The sequence below is a fragment of the Pteropus medius genome, unplaced genomic scaffold, assembly GCF_902729225.1.
Source record: "Pteropus medius unplaced genomic scaffold, Ma_sr-lr_union100, whole genome shotgun sequence".
NCBI lineage: Eukaryota > Metazoa > Chordata > Mammalia > Chiroptera > Pteropodidae > Pteropus > Pteropus medius.
In genome coordinates this window covers 3,202,298-3,228,414 of record NW_024353787.1, presented here as the reverse complement: position 1 = coordinate 3,228,414, position 26,117 = coordinate 3,202,298, and the positions used below count along the sequence as shown (strand labels likewise).

General features: G+C 34.3%; 1 protein-coding gene across 5 annotated transcripts; it reads left to right on the top strand.

The window, feature by feature from the left end:
* Positions 1-237: 237 nt before the first annotated feature.
* ZMYM1 (zinc finger MYM-type containing 1) lies at positions 238-24,428 on the top strand. Of its 5 annotated transcripts, XM_039850980.1 has the most exons (12): positions 238-329; positions 9,841-10,022; positions 11,093-11,165; positions 11,356-11,605; positions 16,791-16,965; positions 17,053-17,265; positions 17,979-18,132; positions 18,989-19,126; positions 19,294-19,331; positions 19,792-20,023; positions 21,356-21,529; positions 21,629-24,428. In XM_039850980.1, exons 2-12 carry the CDS (start codon positions 9,927-9,929, stop codon positions 22,102-22,104), a joined length of 2,019 nt encoding a protein of 672 aa, XP_039706914.1. In that variant the 5' UTR covers positions 238-329; positions 9,841-9,926; the 3' UTR covers positions 22,105-24,428. The 5 variants fall into 5 exon arrangements, with proteins under 5 accessions (XP_039706914.1, XP_039706915.1, XP_039706913.1 ...); XM_039850981.1 differs by lacking the exon at positions 21,356-21,529; XM_039850979.1 differs by having other exon boundaries at positions 21,356-24,428.
* Positions 24,429-26,117: the final 1,689 nt, after the last annotated feature.

Here is a 26,117-nt window from a genome sequence, read left to right as displayed (position 1 = left end):
AGAAGTTGCCAAGAGACATCTCTGGAATCCAGGAAATCGAATTGCCCCACCTGAGCTCTGAGTCAGTCGCCGCTACCTTGGCCTTTAAGGGTCCAAATTTGTCTACCATCTAGATACGGTCAAAGGTAAGGGCTTCCCCCCAGCCCCCTGACCCACCTCCTTTCCTATCCCAAGGTCGCTCTTTCCAAGGAGAAAAAGAAAACAACGGGGCGCCTGCGCTGCGCATGCTCCGCCGCAGAGCACTGCGGGAAGGGGCTGGCCCCGCGCAACCTTTCGCGTCGGAGGTCGTGTGAGCAGCCTCGCGTGGCGGGCGTCTCTGAGAGAAATTAGTAAGCCTCCTTGAGCAGCTCTGGTGTCGGTTTTTGCTCCCGAGCCTTACGGAAGGGCGGGGAGTCTCGCTTGTGGGAGGGAGGATGAAGCGTCGCGTTGGGCAGGGTTTCTAGAGACGGGGCCCTGCGTGCGGATTCCGCCGTATGGGGTTCAGGAATTCGGGGTCAGGCTCCTGGATTATGCTTGTCGCCTCCTTTAACCTTGTCCGTAGAGAGTCCGGGGGTCTTTGCCCGCCACTTCCCCCCCGCCCCCCCAGCCCCCCACACACACTTCTAGCATTTTTCGCCGCCTACTGCTCCGGCGTCGTTAACTGGGCTTTTTAAAGCCTTTGGTCTCACTGCGGCCTCCGTTTCTAAAACATTCATCTGATCTCGTTTGTGGCTTCACCTTCCTTGTGATGATTTTTTTAAACTTAAAAACCTGGAACTTCTTTTGCAAACTGAGTTTACACAGGATCTAAGCCAAAAAAAGATTAATTACTATAAAAGTTTGACTCTTGATGAATTCGGCCTTGTAATGAGAGTAGATGAAGGTGCAGTCTTTATTACTTTCAATATTTTGATATAGTGTACAGGATTGAGAGTATCTTGGTTTGCATGGACTAGTGTTTGTAAACAATACCTTTTTCAGCTTTCTCAGGATGCAATCTCGTTATACTTTTCAATTAAACTGAACCAAAAGCCGGAATTTTAGATAAGTGGAGAATTTTAAGAGTTGAATCACCAATAATATCTGACAATAACTTGTATTCCTCATCACGAATTTATAAGAGAAGACACCCTTAAATTTTATTATAATTTATAACTATATTACATTTAGTCCTGACAGTAACAGGACTCAACACTTTGCCCATTTAACTCCTAGATTGAGCAAAAGCATTAGAGTAGTAGATGCCCTTGCTAAAATAGTGAATTTGCTTCTAGGGTTTTCTGTGAGGTAAAAAGGATAGGTGCAAAGATGTAACCTTCCTTATCAATGACACAGCTACAAGGAATTGAAGTATATTCAACCAGATGGCAGGAAAAGCTATTTTCTGAAGGTCTGTGTTAATCTAGCACAAATTAATGCTTTGGACATTTCCAAATTACTTAGCATTTGATATAGAGCACATTAAGTTTATCTGGTGATTTTATTAGTTTTTTTTAACTATATTTTTATTTAAAAATGAGATATGAATGAAATATTTGCTGAAACCCAAAAGCCACTGATTTACAAGATTATTTCAAAGTTTTTGGTGTTCAAAGACCTTCCTGATATTCCCGTCTGCTTTTCAAATTTCATTTCCTTTTACTACCTCTCTTGCATTTTTATCTTCAACAATAACTCTGTTCTTTATAGTTTCCATATATCTGTGTGCTTTTGCCCATGTCGTTCCTATACCTGGAATATTCCCCATTATCGCTTCATAGAAACCTACTTTAGAATTTACCTCAAATTCGCCATCTAGAAGACTAACCATCTTCTCTTTACTCATTTCTGCTTTGTACCTTCTATACATTTACATTATTGCAGTTATACTGTGCTAGGCAGAGCATTATGAGTATGGGGACATTCTAATAACCTCTGTAACCTCAGTACCAGGGCATTTAATGAATAGTGGCTCCACATTACCTACAGAACTAAGCATGGACATTTTAGTTTAGCTTGAAGAGCATTTAGTTTTCTACCTCTATCCTTCCTATTACGCCAGTAAAAGAACTTGCAGAACTTAACTGAATAAAACAAATCTTTGCAGTGTAACATAAAGAAGTAGCTGTAATGCAAAGAAATAAGAGGTACAAGTATACCTGCTTCTAGACTCTCATTAGTCACTTTATTTTTGCTTTTATCCATACCACACTATCTTAATTATTGTTTTATAGTAAGTCTTCCAGCTTTTTTTTTTTTTTTGAGATTGTCTTGGCTATTCTAGGTTCTGTATACATTGTGTATATATTAGAATCATCTTGCAAGTTCCACAAAAACTCCTGTGAGGATTTTGATGTGTAGTTTAATTTGGGGAAAACTGACTTAATATTGAGTCAGTGAGCATGCTGTGTCTCTTCATTTATTTAGATCTTCCTTAATTTCTTTCAGCATTGTTTTCAGTGTAGAGGTCTTAACATTTCATTAGATTTATTCCTGTATTTGGTGTTTTATAATGCTATAGAATATAGTTATTTAAATTTTTTATTTTCTAATTGTTCTAATACAAAGAAAATAGTTGATTTTTCAATATTGACCTTGCTAAATTTACTTAATAATTCCAGTATTATTTGGAAATCCTTTTGGGTTTTCTATGTACACAACATGTCATCTATAAATAATGACAATTTTACTTATTTCTTTTCAAGATTTCTTTTATTTTTTCTTGCATTATTGACCTGGCTAGAACCTCTAGTACTGTAGTGAAGAAGAGTGATGAGAGAAGAAATTTTTAAATATTGACCTTATATTAACGTGATCCTGGTAAATTCTAGTAGTTTTTTATTAGAGGGAAGAGGATATTCCTGTGGTTTTCTAAATACAGTCATGCTGTCTACCAAAAAAAGATACTGCTTTCTTTCCAGTCTTTACAAGTTTTCATTGAATATTTCACTTTAGCTTAAAGAATTCCATTAGCATTTCTACAATGTAGATTTACCGCGATAAATTCTCACCCTTTTTATTTATCTGATAATGTCCTTCACACTTATTTTTGAAGGATATTTTTATTGGCTGTAGAATTTTAGGTAGATTTTTTTCCCCAGCACTTTTAAAGATATTCCATTGGTTTCTGGCCTTCATTGTTTCTGAGAAGACAACTTTCATTCTTATTTTCGTTCCTCTGTATGTTAATATCTTTTTTCCCTACCTTATTTTAAGATGTCTTTTTATCTCTGGTTTTCTTCAGTGTGGCTATGATGTGCATAGTCCTGTTTTTTTTTTTTTTTTTTTTTTTTGTTATTTATAAGCTTCTTGAATTTGTATGGTTTGATACTTTTCTTCATTTTGGGGAAGTGGTCCAGCCAGTATTTCTTCAAATATTGCTTCTGTTGCAGTGTCTATTTTTTCTTTTTCTGGAACTCTGTTTACATAAGTGTGAGACCTTTTTGCCACATTCCACATGTATTTTTACAAACAGTGTATTTTTATCCTTGTATGCATCAGTCTGACTTCCTTCTACTAACTTGTCTTAAATTCACTAATTTGATATTGTGGGGGTTTAGAACAAGTCATCCCAAGATGTACTTCTGTGGCATGTGAATTATTTTGAGCTAAAGGCAACTGAGACCCTATGGGCTCAAGAGAAATTTATGCTCCCCTTTAATAGCCTAGAAGAATTTAAGTTAGAGGCCTTGCCCATAATAAGAGTTATCACCAGAAATAAGTTTTTTTGACCTATCTATATGGTAGAGCAAACTAGTAATTACTGAACATCTCTCTTTTTTTTACAAGAGTTTATTATATGCAATATATCATTCTCACATAATTGTCATACAGATTAAAATATACAAATTTATACATATTCACATATATGGAAGGACAAGGGGGAAAGTAATAACAAACATCTGTGCTACTTGTTTTCAGTTTTGGAAGAAAATTAAGTATCTCATACATTTTCACCATTCCACTATACTTTTGTAAGATAAAAATAAGAGTGCCGTACAACTTCTCAAGCTGAAACTAAATATTCATTACACTTTATTCACAACACACTGCTCTCAGAAAATGTCTAAGCACATCTTATTTATGGTTGTACTGATCAACACCATTCAAAATAAATGCCTGTAAATTTCAGATAAAATATAAACTACACGTCAATCACTAAAGCAACCAATTTTATCTTTATGCATATAATGTTGATATTTTTGGTAAATTTTAATATTCAATTTAACAATACACTTATATCCAATAGCACTAAGAATGCCTCTTGTTGAAAATATTGTGAATGTCCATTAATGCTAAATTGTAAGGGATACTTATGGAAACATGCAAGAACCAACAAAAATAATTGAATTTAAAGTAATATTATGCTTAGAGTATTCTCCAATAAACAGACACATCCATGTTGTCTTTTTTGTATTTTTCAGTTACAGTTGGCACATGATATTAGTTTCAGATGTACAACATAGTGATTAGACATTTATATAACTTACAAAGTGATCATTCCAATCAGTCTAATAACTGATGCCGTACATAGTTATTACAATATTATCGACTGTCTTCCTTATGTAATATTTTACATCCCCATAACTATTTTGTAATTTCCAATTTGTACTTCTTAATCCTTTCCCCTTTTTCACTCTCTAAATTCCCCTCCCATCTGGCAACCATCAAAGTATTCTGTGTATCTGAGTTTGATTCTGTTTTGTTTGTTTTGTTCTTTAGAGTCCACATGTAAGTGAAATCATATGGCATTTGTCTTTCTCTGACTTAATTCTGCTCTTTTATTTATCATTTTTTAATTTTTCAATTACTGTTGACATAGAATATTATATTAGTTTCAGATGCACAGCATAGAGATTGGACATTTACATAATTTATAAAGTGATCACTCTGATCATTCTAGTACCTGTCTGACACCATACATAGTTATTACAGAATTATTGACCATATTCCCTGTGCTGTACTTTACATCCCCATAACTATTTTTATAACTGGCAATTTGTACTTCTCAATACCTTTCACCTTTTTCACCCATATCCCCACCCACCCACCCCCAATAGCATTATCAGTTTGTTCTCTGTATTTGAATTTGTTTCTGTTTAGTTTGTTCGTTTTGTTTTTTAGATTCCACATTTAAATGAAATTGTGATATTTGTCTTTCTCTGAATTTTTTCACTTAATGTAATACTCTCTAGGTCCATCCGTGTTGTTGCAGATGGCAAGATTTCATTCTTTTTTGTGGCTGAGTAATATTCCATTGTATATATGTACCACTTCCTTTTTATCTGTGGGAGCTTAGGTTGCTTTCATATCTTGGCTATTGTAAATAATGTTGCATTGAACATAGGGATGCATATATCTTTTGAATTAGTGTTTTAGATTTTTGGGGGGATAAATACCCAGAAATAGAATTGCTGGGTCATATGGTAGTTCTAGTTTAAATTTTTTTTTTTTTTTTTTTTTTTTTTTTTTTGAGGAAACTGCACACTGTTTTCTGTAGTGGCTGCACTCTTGTTAACCTCATGTAGATTTATTTAATTATTAGACCAGCTAAAAGAACCTGAAGGTAGAGGAAAGTTTCTTCCCTAGAATATTAAATTCATCTGTTTAATTTTAATTTCCTTCTAATTCTCAAATTTTTATGACTTTTTTTTTAAAGGAATTTCAGGACTCTGTTGAACTCCATCTTTTTCTCTATTTTCTTAAACATATCAAAGTTCTCACCTGATAGTACCAATATGAGTCACCTGTGAGCCTATTTCTGTTGCCTTTTTTTCTTCCTTGGTTTTTAGTCAGTCTTATTTTTAGTCAGTCTTATTTGTATTGTGTGGCAAGGGAGGTTGCCCTTAAATTTTTATTGTATTCTGGACATTGTCGATGAAAACTTTTTGAGAATCTAGGTGTGCTTCCTCCAAAGAGGGCTAATTTCCTTTAGGCAGGCAGATAGTACTAGCAGATTACATTGATCCTTTCTGTGGATTGGTGTTAGGCCTTGTTAGAGCTGATCTGTTTGTTTGCTCTTTCTTCTAGGAAGTGGTCTTTTCTTCTGGGGTCTGGCCCTTACTCCTAGGTCATAGCCCCCCTGGAATCTCGACTGAAAGTCTAGGTCTTTCCTAAGTTTCCTCTACCTCTGCTGGCCTTAAATTTCAATTCTGTTCTTAGCTGTGCAAAGCTACTATAATCTCAGCTCTTTATCTTCCCAACTGATGCTTTCTGGTAGGTCTTTTGGAGTCTTACTCTGTAGATGTGCAGTTTAGGAGTCACCAAATTAGTGGAGGAGGGGGATATTTTTATGCAAGTATGGGGCTTTTATTTCTCTCTGGTTCCCTCCTCTCCTAGATTGTGCCTCTTGAGTTCCAACTGCTTTGGCAACCCAGAACTACTGTTTCCTGAGCTCAGTATGCTCTTTTCTGCTTGGGCTTTTCCTTTTTCTCTGTTTTGGAAAGTACCCTCTGGGTAATCCCTATTGCTGGTGTCATTTCCAGTGGGAGAGTTGCTACAATGTTAGGCATAGATTTATCAGTCTTATTTTTAATTCTTGCCAGTCTGATAAAATTTGGAGCTAAGTTGGTTTAAAAGCTGAGTAGGATTTGAATAGGCAAAATGACTTTGCAGGTAGAACAAAGTGACCACAAGTATAATGGGGAGGAATAAAAAGATTTAGGTAAAGCAGTGTGAAGCATCAGGTTTATATAAGCAATATTACACGAATTTTCCAGGAGAAAAATGTGTACGTTCCCGCTGGAGGTGCCTTTGTGTCAGGAAATAACTCCTAATAGCTTGCAATTTCTTTGTGGTCTCATGTTTTAGTTTAAAAGTGAATGTGAATTTTGTTTTCTGCTCCATGATATATCCCTCTTTGGTTTAAAGTGATCTCAAAGACTTAGTTTAATGTGTATCTGGAAAAAGAAGTCATGTATTTTTTATTCATATATATATTTTTTTCTTTCTAATAGCTAGGGAAATGTTATATACATTTTCCTCTGCCTCATTAATTACATTTTCAGAGTGCTTTCCATTTGCCTGTGTGTGTGATGACTGACACTTTTGAAGGGATTCCAAGATGCTAAAGCTCATAGATGCTTTATTTTTAATTGATGTTTAGACTTGCATAGCATATTTACTTAAGGTAAAGGGAATCTAATGACAATCTAGTAGTTAATTTTCAGTGATATTTTTGTTTCGTTTTGCTGGTGTGTGTCATGCTCAAATGGGCTGGGCAGAGGCCATATGAGCTTTTATTGTACTTCACAGTCAGGCCTTATTTAATTTTCGTCCTTGAGATAGGGGCTTTCAATAAAAGCTGAGTTAAAGATCAGGGTGAGGGTTGGTGGTTGAGTCCCAAACTCAGAAATAAAAGACAGTGGCAGGGTTCTTTGGCTCTTTCATCTACTAACTCATGTTACTGGACTCAGGGTATTCATTTTGCCTGCATGTATCAAAGCCAAAAGAGACACACACAGACAGGAGTTTGCTGCAAAGTAGAGGTTTTATTTAAGGAAATGGTGCCACACCTGGAGACACAGGTGAACTAACTCTCAAAGATGTGGCTCCCCATGACCTTTAGGGGATAGGTTATATAGGGGAAAACTCATTAGTAGCTAAGAGAGTTGGTATCATGGGCTCTACTGATTGGGGCTAGGGTAGAAGGCAGTTGATAATTGCATCAGGTCCTGATGCCAGTCCTGGTGTCATTCTGTCTGGTTTCAAGGGGATGCTGGTAGGGCCTTCAGCCTTCATGGGTGTGGAGCTGTTATCTTTAATTTGACAAAACTCTTTCTGTGGTCAACAGACCTGAGGCTTTGTTCCTAAGAGTGTATGATGCTGACCTAAGGGCTTAATGATTAAGGGAGTGGTCCTGCAGTATGCCTAAGGGTAAGGAAAGAAGCAAGTGAGCCCAAGGGCAGTTTGAATCCAGAAGAAAGAGTAGAGAAAAAGTCATTTTAAAGAAGTGAAGATTTGCACAAATACACTCAAAATAAACTATAGGCCTGGAATTTCTCTTGTTAGAACTTTAACTTATCCATATCTGTTGTAATTATCCCTTAACCTCTACCATCAGGATTTATAAAGCCCTTTTTTAAAAAGTGTCTTGTCTTGGGGGTGATCAAGGAAGGGGAATCCAGGAGATTTGTACTCTGCAGCCAAGCTAGAGTGGCAAGAAGGGAAGGAGTTCCAAAGGATTTAGAGTCAGAGGTGGCAGCTACCAAGAAAGTGGAAAGTAGACCTCAAGGAGAAAGAACACAAGGACCAGTCTGTACTTGAAAAAGAGGCCTTGGGACTGAGCAATCAAAAGGCTCCTGAAGTTACAGAAGTTATACAGTGGAATTTTTTAAGCCTGAATGTGCAATAATCTTTTACATTGTGATTCTGGATTTTAGCTATTTATTTACCAAAAAGGAATCCATTGATAGGGGAAGGGGTTGCAGGTATGAAGTGTGATGGGAAAATAGATTCGAGACATATTTAGAGATATATTTAATCCAATTTGGTGATTAGATGCGGGGACTTTGGAGCTGAGGAATTTAGGACTACCCCTGGATGTCTGGTTTGGGAAATTGGGTATATATGATCATGACATTTTCCAAGAACATGTGTAAAGCTGGTTTATGGGGATGATATAAGAATATGGTTTTAAATTTTGTGAATTTGAAGAAGTTGTGGAACATCTAAGTGGAGGTATTTAATAGGTAATTAGGTATATGGGCTAGAGCTCAGGAATGTAGGGGAAAATGAGCCTATAGGTGTTTATTGAATCCAAGGTTATACCCATAGAGCAAGTGAGAAGAGTCCCGGTTGTCAACATAAAATACATCCAAACCTGTAGAGAATTTTAATAATTTATTTGAGCCAAATTGATGACATATGCCAGAGAGCAAGATCTCAAATGTGCAGAGAATAACAGTTTTGCAGTTTCTTTTATGCATTTGAAATTAACTTCCGGATGTAAGGAAGATTACAGGAAGGTGGGAGAAAGCAAGGCAGGGATTGGATTACAGGATAGTTAAAAGTATTTGCCCTCTTGGGGGTAGTTAAGTTTTATAAGAAGGGGTCTGAAGGCGCATTTCAAAGGTGTGTTAACCCAGATTCACAAAAACAATAGACGGGTCTTGCTTAAGGCAAAGATAAACCTTTTACTAAAAAGTTATATGCCTGGGGCGTGACTACCCCCCATGACTTGCCCAGTTAGGAATTTAGGATCAGATCACCCTGTAAGGTTACTTTACATAGAACCATTTTTTTTGGTCCACCTGGGGTATTGTGCTTTGGAGAAACACAAATACTTTAGAAACAGGAGAAATAAATGTTCGAAAAGACTGGCAAAGAGGTGGGAGGAAAAAGAAATAGGTCTTGGAGTCTTAGGGTTCAAAGAGAGAATATCAAGGAGAGGAAAAGTGTCAGAGAGAGGGCAATAACTTTAGAAGTTGGTTCCTTGAATGTACTTAAATGCTTACTTGTGATGAACCAATAAAGAGAGGAAGAGGAATTGAAGATGCAGATAACTGGCCCTATAGGAGGGCAGTGGTGGGGAGAGGTAGTGAGTACAGGTGATTGGATTAACCTCAGACAGAAGGCTTTACATTTTCTAAGACTATTTGGTAACTTAAAAATAAGCTTTGGGGCTTGATGCTTTTTTGCTGTAGTCAGACCAGGGCGGGGGAAATAGAAGTGAAGAAGACTAGTCCCGGAAGGAAGCGTAAAAGTGGGTCTACTGGAAAAGTGTAAAGCAAAACTGTATTGGGGAACAGTGGATGAAGGGAAGAAAACCAATGTTGCTGCTGTGAGAACCTTGAGGCTAAGCTGTCTAAAGACACTTTGGTGCTTCCAGAAAATTACCGTATTTAAAAGGACTAATTTTAAAATTAGATTCTTCTTTATCAGTTCATATTTTAGGAACCTAAAAATTGTTCTCCGAGAAGAAACCCATTAGTTTGGAACTGGAGGATTCCTTTGCATCAGATACTCAAATGAAAGAATCACCAGTAGAAGGTGAACCACACAAGGCAGTGGCACCACAGTTGCTACGGCTAGATGAAATTAAGACAGAACCTGACAATACTCAGGTAAATATTTTAACTTATTTTTTTCTAGAGCAGTATTTACTTATAAATTTTAGTTATGCAGATACTGGTTTATCGGTTGAAAACTTCAAATTCTTATCTTCCCCAAAGCAGTTGATCAAATAATAATCCAAGGTATGTGGTGTTAAGTGCCATAACAAGTATATGCTATATAATGTGATTTGAGAGAATGAACTGTCGAGAATTAAGTTTTGGGGTTGATAAAAGGATTGCTTAGGTTATCTTAGGCTTAGTTAATACGTTTTTGTTTTTCTTAACTTGAAATAATACAATAACTTTTTATGCTACTGCTTTCTATTAAGTAGTAGAATTAATACAATTAAATTATTTTTTAATCCAAATTAGTTTCGTGATTTTATTCTTAAACATTTAAAGATATTTCATGCTAAGGAATATATATATAAAGGATAAATTGATTCAAGCTGTGAGTATTCTGTAAGTATGGCAAATTTCTTTAGAATGTTTATATAGGATCTAGCCAAAATTTCTAATGAAACAAAAACTAAATCAGTTTTAATCTATTTCTAGTATTCTGTTTAGAAATAACCTAAAGTAAATCAGTATCAAGTAAGAATGTGACTCCCATTGAATTGGTAACACTGTGAAATGTTGTCCATCTAGAAAATATCCATTGCTTTTTTGGCCCGTAGACATTCAAAAATTAGATCAAGTTTAGATAGATTGCCTGCTGCTCTGTAAAAAATCCTCCTCTGTAAAATCATTCAGCCCAATCTAACAATTCTTGTGTTTAAGCTTTTAGAGATTAGAACAAGGAGGGAAAATAGGTGTCGTTATTGAATATGTCTACTCTCTGTTTGTAGTAGCTACTGAAGGACTGTGTTAACAAAAATTTCTGAAGTCACATTTAGGTACGATAGAAAATAATGTACTAATCAGCCAAAGGTCATCAAAAGGGGAGTGCTTACCTGTGTATTATGGTTCAATTCGGTGATACAAGTCACTGAATAGACTTGAGCATAATTTATCATTTTCTATCAAATGACTGGTTATTTTAAATGCATTGTATTCATTATTTTCAATTTTTTTTTTAGGAGTATTGTCAAGCCCAACAGTCCAAAACTCAGGAGAATGAAATGAAAATAAATACTACGTTTTCAGACAGTGGTAATAGGATTATTTAAGTTAATCATATTTATTCTGATCAATATGTTAGCCAATTTATTCTTTTTTAAAATGCCTTTGAATAGTGTATTTGAGTTTTAAGTCCAGAAATAAATTCTAAAATAAAATGAAAGAATGCTTACTTACTATTATGTAAATACTAATTTTTTTCCTTCCTGTTTTGTGTTTGTAGCATCACAGTTGACTACAGGCATTCCGCTTTCTCTGGCATCATCTGGCATGAATAAAATGCTTCCTTCAGTTTCAACAACAGCTATTCAGGTTTCCTGTGCTGGTTGTAAAAAAATTCTCCAGAAGGGGCAAACTGCTTATCAGAGGAAAGGGTCTACTCAGCTTTTCTGCTCCACACCGTGCATCACTGAATACATTTCATCTGCCAGTTCACCAGCTCTTCCCAAGAGAACTTGTTCAAACTGCTCAAAGTATATCATTCTAAATTATGCCCCCTTTTACTTCCCTACATAGATCTTGATCAGAGTCTTGGCTATAGTTTTCTACATTTTCATTTTTTCTGTTATATCACTTTGGATTAGTGAAAAGAAGCTGTTTCTGCATTTAGTTCCTCCAGTAGATTCTTTAGAAATAGGTTTTTGTTGTTTATTGAGAGATTTGCAGAAATTAAAATGTGAGTTCTTTTTCTCAACTTTAATGTGACTTCTAAAACTCATTTTCATATTCTTTTCATTCAAAATTCTCTATAAGTGAAATTATTATGTGCCCATTTTATTTTATTTAACTGTGTATAAGGAGCAACCTACTAAGAATTAATCATGTAAGTTATTTTGGATTTTCCACGGTATAAAATTATATGTTTCTTTTGCAGTGGTAAATGAAGTTACTTAATTCTTTTGAAAAATTGAATAGCCATAGGTAAACATAGGTGGATCGATGTAATCTTTTCAAGATTTCTGTGAGCTATTGTTGTGGTCTTTGTTGCTGACTTCAGTACATATGTAAGGCAATGTGGATGCAGAGAAAGGAAGTAGTAGTGATTTCATAATGAGTTGGTGAAAAATATCCGGAACTTTGGACTCTACCCTGAGATGTATAAAGGAGAGTCTTTGAGAGTCTTAATCATACTATAATTCTGGTTTGTTACTGCTCTTTAAATAATAATGCTTAGTTTTAAATATCTTTGTTTCAGAACAAGAAAACTTCTAGATACAATAAATTCTTTTCAAATGTCTTGTTTTAGAATTGGATTTCCATAATTCGAATCTTGCTTCCTCCATTTACAGTTAAATATTGCTACTCAAAGTGTGATCCTTGAGTAGCTGTATCAGCATCGTTGGGGAACTTGTTAGGAATACAGAATTTCAGGTCTCATCCAGATTTAACTAAATAAGAACTGCATTTATCCCCAGGTGCTTCATTTACAGTAGTCCCTCCTTATTGATGGGGGATACTTTCCAAGACCCCCAGTGGATGCCTGAAACCATAGATAATACCAAACCCTTTATGTACTAAGTTTTTTCTATACGTACATACCTATGATAAAGTTTAACTTATAAGTTAAGTACAGCAATAACATAGTAAAAGAGAACAATTATAACAATATACTATAAAATAAAGTGAATGGTTTCTCTCAAAATATCTTATTGTACGGCACTCACCCCTTTTGTAATCATGCTGTGATTGCAGAAAGCAAAACCTTGGATAAGGGGAGACTACTGTACATGCTAAAGTTTGAAAAGCATTGAGAACTTCTCAGTATTCCCATTTGTTTTGTTAAATGTACATGAGAAATATGAGCATTAAATAACATTTAAGTGGTCTGAACGATACTGGCATGTATTAACTCATAAATGTTAGGTTTCATTATTATTCTCTTAACAAACTCACAAACCTTTTTGATTGGTTGCTTTGGTTCCTCGTTTGGCTGTTGCTTCAGGTGTTATCTGTTGCTTCAAGTCTTACTCCCTGGAACTTTACTTACTTTTCTCTTGTGCTTTTTCAACCCTTTAATACTATACTTTGTCTTTTCTTTTTTGCTATGGGCTATATGGCATTCTCTTCAGCCTGCTTCTTCTGCAGAATCATAAAACTGGAAGGGACCTTAGAGATCATCCAATCCAAACATTTTCTTTTGGTTTTGAGGAAACTGAGGCCCTGAGAAGTTAAGGTATCATGTTGCTATGTTTGCAGTTTACCCATTATACATCTTTAGCAGATCTCCCAGACAAGTCGAAAAGGCTGAAGTAGGAAGGATTTAGTGTATAAGTTGTTCTTTAAGGCAAAGAAATCGAATATGAGCAAAAATATGAAATGTTTTACTTCTTTTGGAATAAAAAACTTTTTGATACAAAATACTATTTATAGTTTGGTAGAAAGGTAGTACTAATTCCTGGGCTAGGAGAGACTGTTGTTCAGAGGAACCTGTGCTTTTTTGGAAATTTTTTAAAATTCCACTTTCAATAGTCTCTTGTATTAATATAGTTCTGAAGATTTTAGCGAATTATGATTTAAAATCTTTTTTTGAGTTAATGAATTTTTTTTTCTAGTTCATGAACCAAATGAAAAATAGCTTCGAAAATAACATTTAAATCATGTTAGATGACTTTTCTTTGAGAACTATATATTTAAGAAGTGTCATTTCTGCACTTCAGAACCAACCAGAGAGCCTGAGAGCAATCAATAAAATTCACAATAGGCCCATGCTATAATGCTTTGTAGGAAAGTTGTTCAGACCTATGCTCAGAGTTTTTTAAGCTAATTTTAGGTTCTTTTAACAATTCACTTTGATTTTTTATTTTAAAACCTTAGTAAATTAGAAGCCAGCAATCTAGTATGCTGATAGCAGTATAAACTAGTAAGCATTTTCACTTTCATGCTTCTGTCAGTGCAGTTTCTTCTGCCTCTCTACCTGGCTAATTTTGTGTCTTAAGGGTCCACCTCAAATATCTTTACCTCTTGTGTATTCTCACACCCTTCTCCTCTTACTACCCTACTCGCACCCAGAAGAATTGTTCCATGGTCTGTGTTTTCATAGTGTTTATAACTCCTAAAACATTGATCATTAATGTTTTTAAAGAATTGATACTGCCCAGGTTAGACTATGAACTTCTTAACATTAGGGACTAGAGTATAGTCATTTTTATATCCCCAAGGCCTTAATACTCTCTGGCACACAGCAAACCTTAGAATTTTTGTCAAATGAAGTACACAGCACAGTTCAGATAACTGCATTTAGAGCTGTATTTTAAACCAATAAAATGACTGATGATGTGAGAACAAATCTGTTGTTTTTGGTACCATCTGTTTGAGGGTAGAAAATTGCATAATTAAAAAATTTGTGAATGTTGAAGTGTTAAAATAGTGTTCTCAGGAGTTTTTTATCTGAAAAACTATTCTGGAAGATTGATATTTTGAGAGTTCTAGGTATCTTGGTATTTCCTATAGCAGCAATTCTCAAATTTTCTGGTCTCCAGACCCCTTCATACTCTATTGAAGAGCCAGAGAGCTTTAGTTTTAGGTGGGTTATGTCTACCAATATATACTATGTTAGAAATTAAAACCAAGAAATTTTTAATAACTCATTTAAAATAATCTCAATGCATGTTGACATAAATATTTTTGTGGGAAAAAAAGCCATTTATATTTAGTGAGATGAGAAATTTTAAGAAAAATTTAGTGAGCATTGTTTTATCAGTTTTGCAAAACACTTTAATGGCTGAGTTTTCATATCTGCTTCTGCATTCAGTTTGTTGTAAAATATTGTTTTGTTGAAGTCTGAAGAAAATCTGGCCTTACAAATATGTAATTAGAAAAAGGAATGTTCCACTAGCCTTTCAGATTAATTGTGGATGCTCTTTGATACAACATCAGAAAACAAAGGGTAGTTTTTTAAAGGTTAGTTGTAATGTCAAATATGAAACCATATCTATGAAGTTTTTATACTATTAAAATTCATTGGTCTAGTAGTACTTTGGTTCTTTTACCCATAAGTGATTTTTCTTACTTGTAATCATTAGGAAATATTTGTTCACTGAGTTATGCAGCTCTTGCAAATATTGACATATTTCATTATGCAATATTTTAAAACAATTTTTTTTAATCATTAATCTCATCAGAAAAGCTTTTAAGTGTTGGGACGCGATTAAGATGGAGGTGTCAGATAACAAATTTTCCAAAATTCCTGTTTTCAATGAAAGTTCAGATTTTATCATTGGCAAGAATAACAGCCAGTTGTTTTCCTTGAAGTAACAGTCTTCTTACTTTATTCATTTTTGAGAAAGTATCTGTCAGGTACCCACTTTTGGATAATAGATTATCTGATAGTTGTTCTTTCAAGTAAAAATGTGTTCCATGAAAAAAGTAGCTAACTCAGATTGTAACTCTTAACATTCCCACATGAGATTTTCCTTCAGACAACTATCATACTTTGGTGCACAGGGGAAACACTTTATGCCTATATTCCATTCATCACACAGAATATTAAAAAGATGTGATATACTCAACAATCAATTTTAATAAAATGAATAATTTTTACAACAAATGCTGGCAGTGAATAACACTAGAACTAGTATCTTTTTGGTGCCACTGCCTTAATTTGTGCTGACTGGAAGTTTTACCCACCTTTGCTTCCCCCTCCCACAATTTATTGAGATGAAATTCATATAACAAAAACCGTTTCAGTAGCACTTAATACATTTACGTTGTTTCACGACTACTGTCTCTATTTAGTTCCAAAATATTTCTAGCGCTCCAACTTAAAATGCCTTATTCATTAAGCAGTTTCTCCCTCATTTCTCTTTCCCCTCTCCCCTCAGCCACTGGAAAGCACCAACCTGCTCTATCTAGATGTATTTCTTCTGGTTATTTCTTATAAATGGAATCATACAACATGTGACCTTTTGTGTCTGGTTTCTTTCCCTTAGCATTTTTTTTCCAGGTTCATCCATGTTATACCATGTATATCAGTACTTTATTCTTTTTTATAGCTAAATAATATTCCACTACATGAATATACCACAATTTGTTTATCCTTTCATTCATTGATGAACATTTGGGCTGTTTCCATTTTTTTGGCTACCATGAATAGGGCTGTTATGAACATGCATGTACATGTACTTATTTTGAGTACTTATTTTCAATTCTTTGGGTATTGACCTAGGATTAATATTGCAGGGGCCCACTGTTGCTTGTGTACCATCAGTTCAAATGTCAACACAGTGAAAAAGGCAAATTGCATCTTAATATTATAAAAAAAGTTTTCATCTTGTGGACCCCCTGAAAGTATCTGGGGAATCCACAGGGATTTGCAGACCAGATTTTGAAATCTTCTGTCCTGTAGATTCCAAAGTTGGTCACGTATGAATGTGACTTATTATTCTATTAAGGCTAGCACCAATCAATACACAGAGGGTAAGATGGGGAAGTTAACATTTAGGGAGTGTAAATGATCTGTTCATCATTACTTAATATGAGTGAAAGAACTGGATACCAAATTCAGGTTTTCTTATTTCAAGGCTGATATTAACTATTTAACAGTTCTTCAGGTAAATTAAACAACAAGGGGGAGAGGGTTGTTTGGGGGAGCGATGTAGTTTATGAAGAAATTATAACTGTGGTAAAGTATTTAATGGTGCCCTTGTCATTTGTTTTCAGAGACATTTTAAATCTAAAGGATGTGATCAGTGTCCAGCTGGAAGATAGCACCTCTAGCAAAAATTTTTGCAGCCAATCTTGTCTCTCATCATATGAAGAAAAAAGAAAACTATTTGTGACTATATTTACTAACAGCATTTTAACCAAATGCAGCATGTGTCAGAAAACTGCTCTTGTAAGTTGCAATTTTTTTTACCTTTAGGGAATCTGATTCTGCTTAAATATCAAAATTTTTACCGAATCCTTTTATTTTTTACCCTAGATTCAATATGAAGTAAAATACCAGAACATGAAACATAATCTTTGCAGTAATGCTTGTTTTTCAAAGTTTCACTCTGCTAACAGCCTCATCATGAACTGTTGCGAGAACTGTGGAGCTTACTGTTACACTAGCTCTAATCTGTTCCATATACTTCAGATGGAAGGACAGTCTCGTTACTTGAATAGTTCAAAGAGTATTACAGCATACAAGCAGGTATGAATAAAAGTCTGTTGCCCGAAGTGAGGACCACTCCATTTGAATTTGACTGTATAGGACTCAAGCGAAAATTAAAGATGAATTCCTTCCATTAATTGGCTTGTGAATCGTTCCACTTTAGGAAAATGTGGGGATATAGATTTTAGTACCATTGGGGATAGTTGGTAAGATGATGGAGATGAAATAAAATACTTCTGACAGTTCCTTCTTACAGTTCCTCCTACTGTGCAGCCCAGTTCCTAACAGGCCACAGACTGATACTCGCCACAGCTCGGGAGTTGGGGACCCCTGTTGTAACATATGTTAAGCACCCTTTTCTGGCTTCTCCTTAGCACCAATAAAGCAAGTTTTCCTGAGCTGATGCCCAAACAGGCATTGAGAAAAGACCTATAATTATAAGACTCTTGTTTATTATTTATAAAGTTGGCTTTGATTGGGATGACGAACGTCATCTATGACCACTTTCTTCATTGCTTGCATATGTATTATTGCTATTAGTATATCTAATACAAAGATACCTAATAAAGTGACCAATTTCCTGCATTATGATCATTGCAATCCATGATGCCATTTTCCTGGTTTTTAAAAAAGTAAAAAAATGTGGCTTCATTGTCATTATTTGTAGAGTTGTGTTAGTGCTTATATTTTTATAATAATGTTAATAATTTATCATATACCAAGAATATGAATATTATTTTAATCTCCAACAGAAACCAGCCAAAACCCTGACATCTGGTCTTTGCAAATCATTGAAGTCCTCAGATGAAATGATTGAGATTACCAGTGACTTGGGGAAGACAGAACTTTTCTGCTCTGTTCATTGTTTCTCTATTTATAGTAAAACTAAGATGGAATCTTCTACAGGTAATATTTGTTTAGTAGTTATCAGAGGTTTAGTAATTTAGTAATCTGTGCTTCCTTTAATTTATAACCTTGATTCATTTCCAAATTAAACTGACTTAAAAGTCAAAACCATTCAAAGCTTGTTGCAAAGAAATGGCTTCCAGTATTTTTGTATAAAAGACAGGCTATTTTACTAGATTTAATTTTTATTTATAAAGATGTATTATAGAATATAGAATTTTTTACTTAACTCTGCCTTGTAAAAACAAGGCTATTAACATTTTTCACATGAAGTAGAGCTCGTTGGAAATACTTTGGAAAAGCACAGATAATCCAGGGCCAACTGTGTATTCCATCCAAGAGCCACATTTATATAGGGCTGGTGCTATTTACATAAACAGTGGAGTGAATGATGCTCCTGGGCCTTGTATATCTTGCAAACTGGCTTATAGAAATCACTGCAGTAGACAATAACCCAGCTCCATTCATGTTGAGGTTATGAACCCTGGAAGAGTCAGAAACAACATCCAATAGATTCTAGAGGAGGCTCTTATCTGTTCTTCCTTGGTAATTTCACAGAAAAGATTTGCTTGAAATTTCTAAATTAAAATGAAATTTCAAGTAAATAGTATAAAAACATTGCAAAGGTTAAGAGATATACAATGATAGGAAATGTAAATTATCAGTTTAATGTTGTTATTAACGTTATATTAAAGAACTTGGCTATTCCTAAGCCCTAATAAAAATTACTCAAATACCCAGCAAAACCTAAAGCTATTAGATGTTTGCATTGCTCACTGAAATACTTGTTATTAAACAGTACTTTCTGATAGATTGATTCTTCCTGGTTTATAAGAAATCTTTTTATTTTTATCAGTAAATGTTTCCATGGTGCAAGATACTTCACCGGAGCTCCTTTCTCCAAAGAAAGATACAACTCCAGTTATAAGCAATATAGTGTCATTAGCAGATACTCATGTTGCCCTGCCCATCATGAACTCTGATGTCTTACAAGGTAAAAACCGATGTGAGGATATTTGATGTATATACTGTTTTGCCATACTTTTTGAATCTGTCTATAGTCTCTTTTCTCTTCGTTGACTGATATCAAAGAATTATAGTTTATGATGCTATTTTATAGATTATGGTATAAAGTCTTGAATTTATGCTTTATTTTATCAGGTACAGTTTCTTCAGTAACAGCAAATGTCATTGCAGATGTAAGTTTGAAACTTAAAAAATATATTTTGTGTGCGTATGTGTATCTGAGTATATTAATTCCTATTTTGATCCTAGAGCTCAAAAAAGTAGAGCAACAAATACCTTTTTGTATTTACATTGTTTCTCAAATCTTAAGTTTGACTTGAAATTATTGATAAGAATATTTAAATAGAAGTATTATTAGTCATAGTTTTTCCTTTGGACTATTTTCTTAATATTAAGCAGTTCTACTCATCTGAGCAATATAAATTATTTTTATTATAATTATATACCAAAAGATCCTTTAAACAATTAATGCTGAATCTAGAGTGTAAATAAGTTAATAATTATTAATATTTCCCCCAATTGGAGCTCATACTGTAACTCACTCATTCACTCTCTTGTGTTACTAGATGTGTTTGATATTTTAATTGACTATTTCAAAACTGTTAAAACAACTGTTATCATTTTCTCCTAAAGATTTCTAAGGGTTTACCCAGTGAGTCAAGTAGTGGTGTTGCTAATAACAGTGTGGAACAGCCAAGCCTTTCACCATCTTCATCAGTACTTGGTCAGCATACAGTTGGCTCCAGTACAGAAGTACAAAAAGATCAAGTGTCAAACCAAGATACTACATGCAATCTGAAATCTATGAAAATAACTGATGGACTAAATCGCCCAAAATTTACATCCAAAGTACAAAAAGTTAAAGGTAAATCACGAAGTATTAAAAAATTTTGGTGTTCAAATTTTCAGCAGTTAGAAAACAGTGTTAAAAAGGATGTGACATTCTGTTATTCATGCCAGTTGTTTTGCCAAAAAAATTTTAGCTATGAAAGAGAATCATTTGCAACGCAAGGAATTTCTAATTGGAAAAAAACTATGGAAAAATTCAGAAAGCATGAAAAAAGTAAAATGCATTTGAAGTCATTGCAATTTTGGAGGGATTACCAGTTTTGTGATGAAGCTGTCAATGATAATTTATCTGTTCGTTCAAAACAGATTGAAGGAAATAAAAAGTTCCTAAAGCTTATAATTGAAAATATTTTATTTCTTGGAAAGCAGTGTTTACCCTTAAGAGAAAATGACCAGTCTGTTTCATCTGTGAATAAAGGCAATTTTTTAGAATTGTTAGAAATCAGAGCAAAAGATAAAGGAGAAGAAATATTTCAACTTATGAATTCACAAGTTGACTTCTATAACAGTACACAAATTCAAAATGATATTATTGAAACAATAAAGACCGAAATATTGCAAGATATTGTGAATGAGATCAATTACTCCTCAGCTTTTTCAATAATATGTGATGAGGCAACTTATAGTGCCTCTAAAGAACAGCTTTCAGTTTGTGTGAGATACTCACAAAAAACACCAAAGGCTATCTTAATTAAAGAAAGATTCTTGGGTTTCATAGATATTGAAGAGATGACTGGGACCAACTTACACAGGACTATCACGACTTACTTGCAGCAAATTGGAGTTGATTTGAGTAAAATACGAGGCCAGGCCTATGATAGTACCACTAATTTGAGGGTAAAATTTAACAAAACTGCAGCAGAATTCAAGAAGGAAGAGCCAAGAGCTTTATACATACATTGTTATGCACATTTTTTGGATTTAGCTGTTATTAGGTTTTGTAAAGAAGTAAAAGAACTCCGAAGTACTCTAAATATTCTCAGTTCTTTATTCAACACTATTCATATGTCTGAGGAAATGTCCGCAAATTTTCAAAAGATTTGTAAGCTAAGTCAAAACAAAACATGCAAAAAACATACATCACAATCATGTTGGACAGTCCATGATCATACATTACTATCTGTGATTGAGGGTCTTCCAGAGATTATTGAAACACTGGAAGTTGTATCAAGCCATTCTTCAAACACAAGTTTGGCTGATGAATTGAGTGATTTGTTGACATTGGTTTCCAAATTTGAATTTATCTTTTGTTTGAAATTTCTTTATCGAGTACTAAGTGTTATAGGAATTCTTTCCAAAGAGCTTCAAAGTGAAACCATAGACATTTTTTCTTTGTCTTCAAAAATAGAAGCAATTTTGGAATGTTTATCATCTGAAAGAAATGATGTCTATTTCAAGACTATCTGGGATGGAGCAGAGGAAATATGTCAAAAAATAACCTGTAAAGGTTTTGAAGTTGAAAGACCTTCTTTTCAGAAGAGAAGAAAAATTCAGAAAACAGTAGACCTTGGCAATTCAGACAGTATGTTTTTTCCTACCTCAGCAGAAGAACAATATAAAATTAATATTTATTACCAAGCGTTAGATACTGTTTTACAAAATTTAAAATTATGTTTTTCAGAGTTTGATTATTGCAAAATGAAGCAAATTTCAGAACTATTATTTAAATGGAATGGACCATTAAATGAAGCAACAGCCAGACATGTCCAAGAATTCTATAAACTTGATGCAGACATCATCCCAGAACTTAGATTTTATCGGCAATATGCAAAGCTCAACTTTGTCATAGATAATGATCGTATCAACTTCATCAATCTTGGCTATTTGTTTATTCAGCATGGTCTTCACAATAATATTCCTTGCGTATCAGAGTTATTATATATCGCTTTGTCTTGGCCAATTACTTCAGCAAATGTTGAAAACTCATTTTCCATACTGCCTCGTCTTAAAACTTACTTATGTCATACCATGGGGCAAGAGAAGCTCAGTGGCTTGGCCCTAATGGCTATTGAGCAGGAATTGGTAAATAAACTGATGGAGCCTGAAAGACTCAATGGAATTGTGGAAAAGTTTATCCATCAGATGAAAGAAATATAATACTTGCTAATTTGGATTTCCCTGAATTTTGTATTTCTGTTGTAAGTTTTTATTTCAAATTTTTGTCTCTTAAGAAAATTTATCTTTGGCTTGCCCTTTTCACTTTACATTTTTTTTTACATGGTTTTTTTGAGATTGTCCCATGTCAGTATATAGAGAGTTTCTTGATCCTTTTTGTACAACTGCATAAGATTTAATTGTATGGATGTACCATAAAATATTGGAACAGTCCTACTGATAAACATTTTAATTCTTATCTTTTGCTAGTATAAATAATGCCGTAATATGACCTTGTACACAGGTCATATTACACATCAGTGAGTTACTGTAAGATAAAACTTTAAATGAAAATTGCCAGGTCAAAAGATTTGTGCATTATATTTTTTTTTATATTGACAAATTGATTTCTCCAAGGATTGTGCCAATTTATAGTACCACCAACAATGTGAGAGTGCCTATTTCTTCAAATCTTTATAAAGCTGTTTTATCAAACATTTTGATCTTTGCCAATGTTAGTTGGTATTTTAATCTCTGTGGAGATTAAATGAGTGGAATTTTGTATTTTCACTTAATAAGGTGGGATATCTGCTTGAGCCATTTATAGATCCTTTTTTTGTGAACCGTCACATTTAAACATTAAATATTGCTCTTTTGGATTGATACAGTAGCTGGATGACACAATAGGAACTCTTAATCTACTTTATGAAAATATGACTATTTTTCAAGTAACCCCAAAAGAAAGGACTCTTTTTCTATCTCTATACTTTACAAAAGTTTAGATGAAGGAAATCTGTTACTCAAAGCTCTGAAAGAATTTAGTGGTAGATATGCCTGGGTCTGGAATTTTTTTTCTCCTTTTGGAGGAATATTACTCTGCTACTTTCCCTTGCTGTTGCATCAACTTTTTAGAATTTGTAATTTGCTTAAGAGTTGTAGAAGGCATTCTCTTTGTATATACCTATACTTCGTTAATCTTCTATACAGTTTTCTTGATTATGCCAACTAGTGGTTTGTTTTGTTTTTTATACAGTCTTAGATTTACTTATCAATCCTACTTTTAAAATTATGGTTGACTTTAACATATAAAAATACAAAGGATATAACAAGTAACAGTCTTATTAAGTCCTAACATTTTACCATGCTCCAGATTTTTATTTCAGAAATACAATATAGCTCAAGTTAAAGCTCCCTTGCAAATCTTTTCCTGGTAACATTTCTATTTTCTTCAGAGGTAACGATTATTTGGTGTACGTCATTCCATTTATATATAATTTTATACTTAGTACATAGGCTTGTTTATAAACTTTACATAAAACTTTATAATTTGCATTGTACATATCTTTCTGCAGTTTGCTTTTTTCAATGTTTTTGAGATATATGGACTTCTAGTTCATTTAACTGTTGAGTAATATATTAGAATATACAAGTTCATGCTTTCTCTATTTCCATGGATATTTTGTCTGATTTTGCACTTTTATAATACTCCAGTGGTCATTTTTGAATGTGGTATGCAGTTGTACAGTCAACAAATATTTACTGAGCAAGTCACTATATACCAGACACACTATTCAAGCTGCTGGAGATCCAGCAGATAAGGTCCTGACTCCAGTGAAACTTAGCTTTCTAATATGGAAATCTAAGAAGCATACTAGAAGAGGTTGCTTATCAACTAACTCTTTTCTGTAAGATGATAATACAGAATATTTGTATGCCATACTATGATAAAAGATGAAGCTTTGGGAACTGTGGCCATTTAAAGGCCTTACCCAACTACCCATTCCTGGCACACCAGTTGCTAACATCTGCTCTAGAGTGCTTATTTAGAAGTGGACTTGATGGGTGAAGGCTGTGTGCATCTTTTACTTCCTCACAGTTATACCCCTTTGCCATTCCCACCAACAGTATCTGAGTGTTTCTGTTGTTCTACATCCTTGCCAACTTTGGTATTGTCATTTTACTCTTTATTAAAAACTGATTTCTACTTTTATTTAAAAAAAAAAACAAACTACAGAAGGCAGTTAATCTCTAGTACTGAATGCTTACTGCATAGATTTTCATTCTTTTGTTTTGTAATGAACATGCCTAACACTATGAACTTTCCTCTGAAGTCACCTTGGGTCTGCTATGTGATTTTTTCTCATTTTCATTATTTTCTAGTTATTTACAATTGTTTGTATTGTCATGAAAGTTAATTTCAAGAGGCTGTTTTTTTCCCCCCAAAATGTTTTGGTTTTTAATTTTCAAAAATCTATAAAGCTAGTAATAAGACCTAGACCTGAAAAATGAAACAAAATAAAACTACATTAAAACAGCTGTCTTTGTAACCTAGTACTTTTCTGTACTTTATTGTTTTATAGAAGAAATTAAGACAGGTTATGTGTAACACAAATAGTAAATGGTGAATCTAGAATTTGTGCCCAGGCAATGACTCCAAAGCCCATGCTCTCAGTCAAACTACCAGAAATACATTAAAAATAGTAGATAGCAGAAATAACTAGTTTTTTAATCTCCTTAAGCCCCTCCATAAAAGAACCCATGCATGGCATCTACAACAAACCTTGGTGACAGAGTAATCCCCACAATCTCAAAGTAAGTTTAGGAAGTGACAAACTGAAAAGGAAGTACAAGATTTGAATGGTACCAGCTACCTGTATAAAAGGTCGTAGAGGGAAAACAATGGAGTGCCTCATGGCCTTGAGAATAGGAGATTCCTCAAAATCAACAGGTTTCCATTGGAAAGCATACAGGCCAATTTGCAAGTGAGTTTATCTGAAGATGTTGGTATAGACTGGATCCTAATGAACTCTTGAAACTAACCTGTTTCATTCCAAAACAATCCATTTAAGGACCAACTGCTAGCTGTAGATAGCAAATTGAGCAGGACAGGGACAATAAAGTGGAGGAGTGAAGCAAAGGAAACAGATCTTAGTACAAGGTCATATCTTTTGGTCATTTCATAAAAATAGGATATTGTGAGCCTTGAGGCTAGAAAAGTTACTCTGTCCCTTTTCCTCCCTCCTAAAAAAGAAAATGCATTTAACATTAAAAGTGAGCAACAGAATTGTAAATTATAGAAAATTGTAAGACGAACAGAGTAAATCTTTACAGAACATAAAAATTAACCCGTTTCAAACAAAAAAATGATAAAAGCTACAAAACAATGTAAATCAGATGAGTAAAGATTTGAAAAGTGACAAGAATTCAGGAAAGCATTAGAAATCGAAAATCACTTTGAAAACTAAAAGGAACTCAAAAGTAAACACAATTGATGGAAAATGTTTTAAATCAAGAGACTTTAAAAGGATTTAAGAATATAGAACACCCAATATATCCATATAAAATAAATCCTCAAATAATTCCAAAGCAATGGAAAATAACACTAAAAACTACATAGTTCTTGTGGTATGACCACTGCTTTAAAGTCACCATCCAATGATTTTTGTCTTAATTGATGAAAAGAAAGCTTTGGTTCCAAACTAATAGGTAACTGCAGAGCCAGTCTCCCTAAGATACAAGTAAAATATTGATAAATTCTCAAATACAAAAGTTACTCCTCTACTACTGACACGGGCAAGTGTTTTTCTACTGCTCAGTTCAAAAACACTTTTCTTGGACACACTAACTTCCCTTGTTCTTTTCAATGTAAGGCTGATTTCCAGTCTGTTGGGATTACTGCACTGCTACAGCCATCTGTCATCTTTTCCCTCTCCAACCACAGGCTGAGTGGAACATTCTCCAAAGTCTCTCTTCCTCAATGGCCTCAAAAAGTCACCAGATCTCTTTCCTTTTAGGAATTGAGATATCTAATCATTTTTTGGAAACAATGTAAATGTTCCAACCACCTCAACTGAGGCATCAGATATGAGTGAAATAACCATCTTGGACAATACCATCCACTCCAACAGTTTAGAAGTCTCCAGCTTCAGCCTCCATCTGCCTGAGACCAGTTGACCCTCAACACCATAATTTGCCCTAAGCCACTGAGTTCTGGGGTGGTTTGTTATGAAGCATTA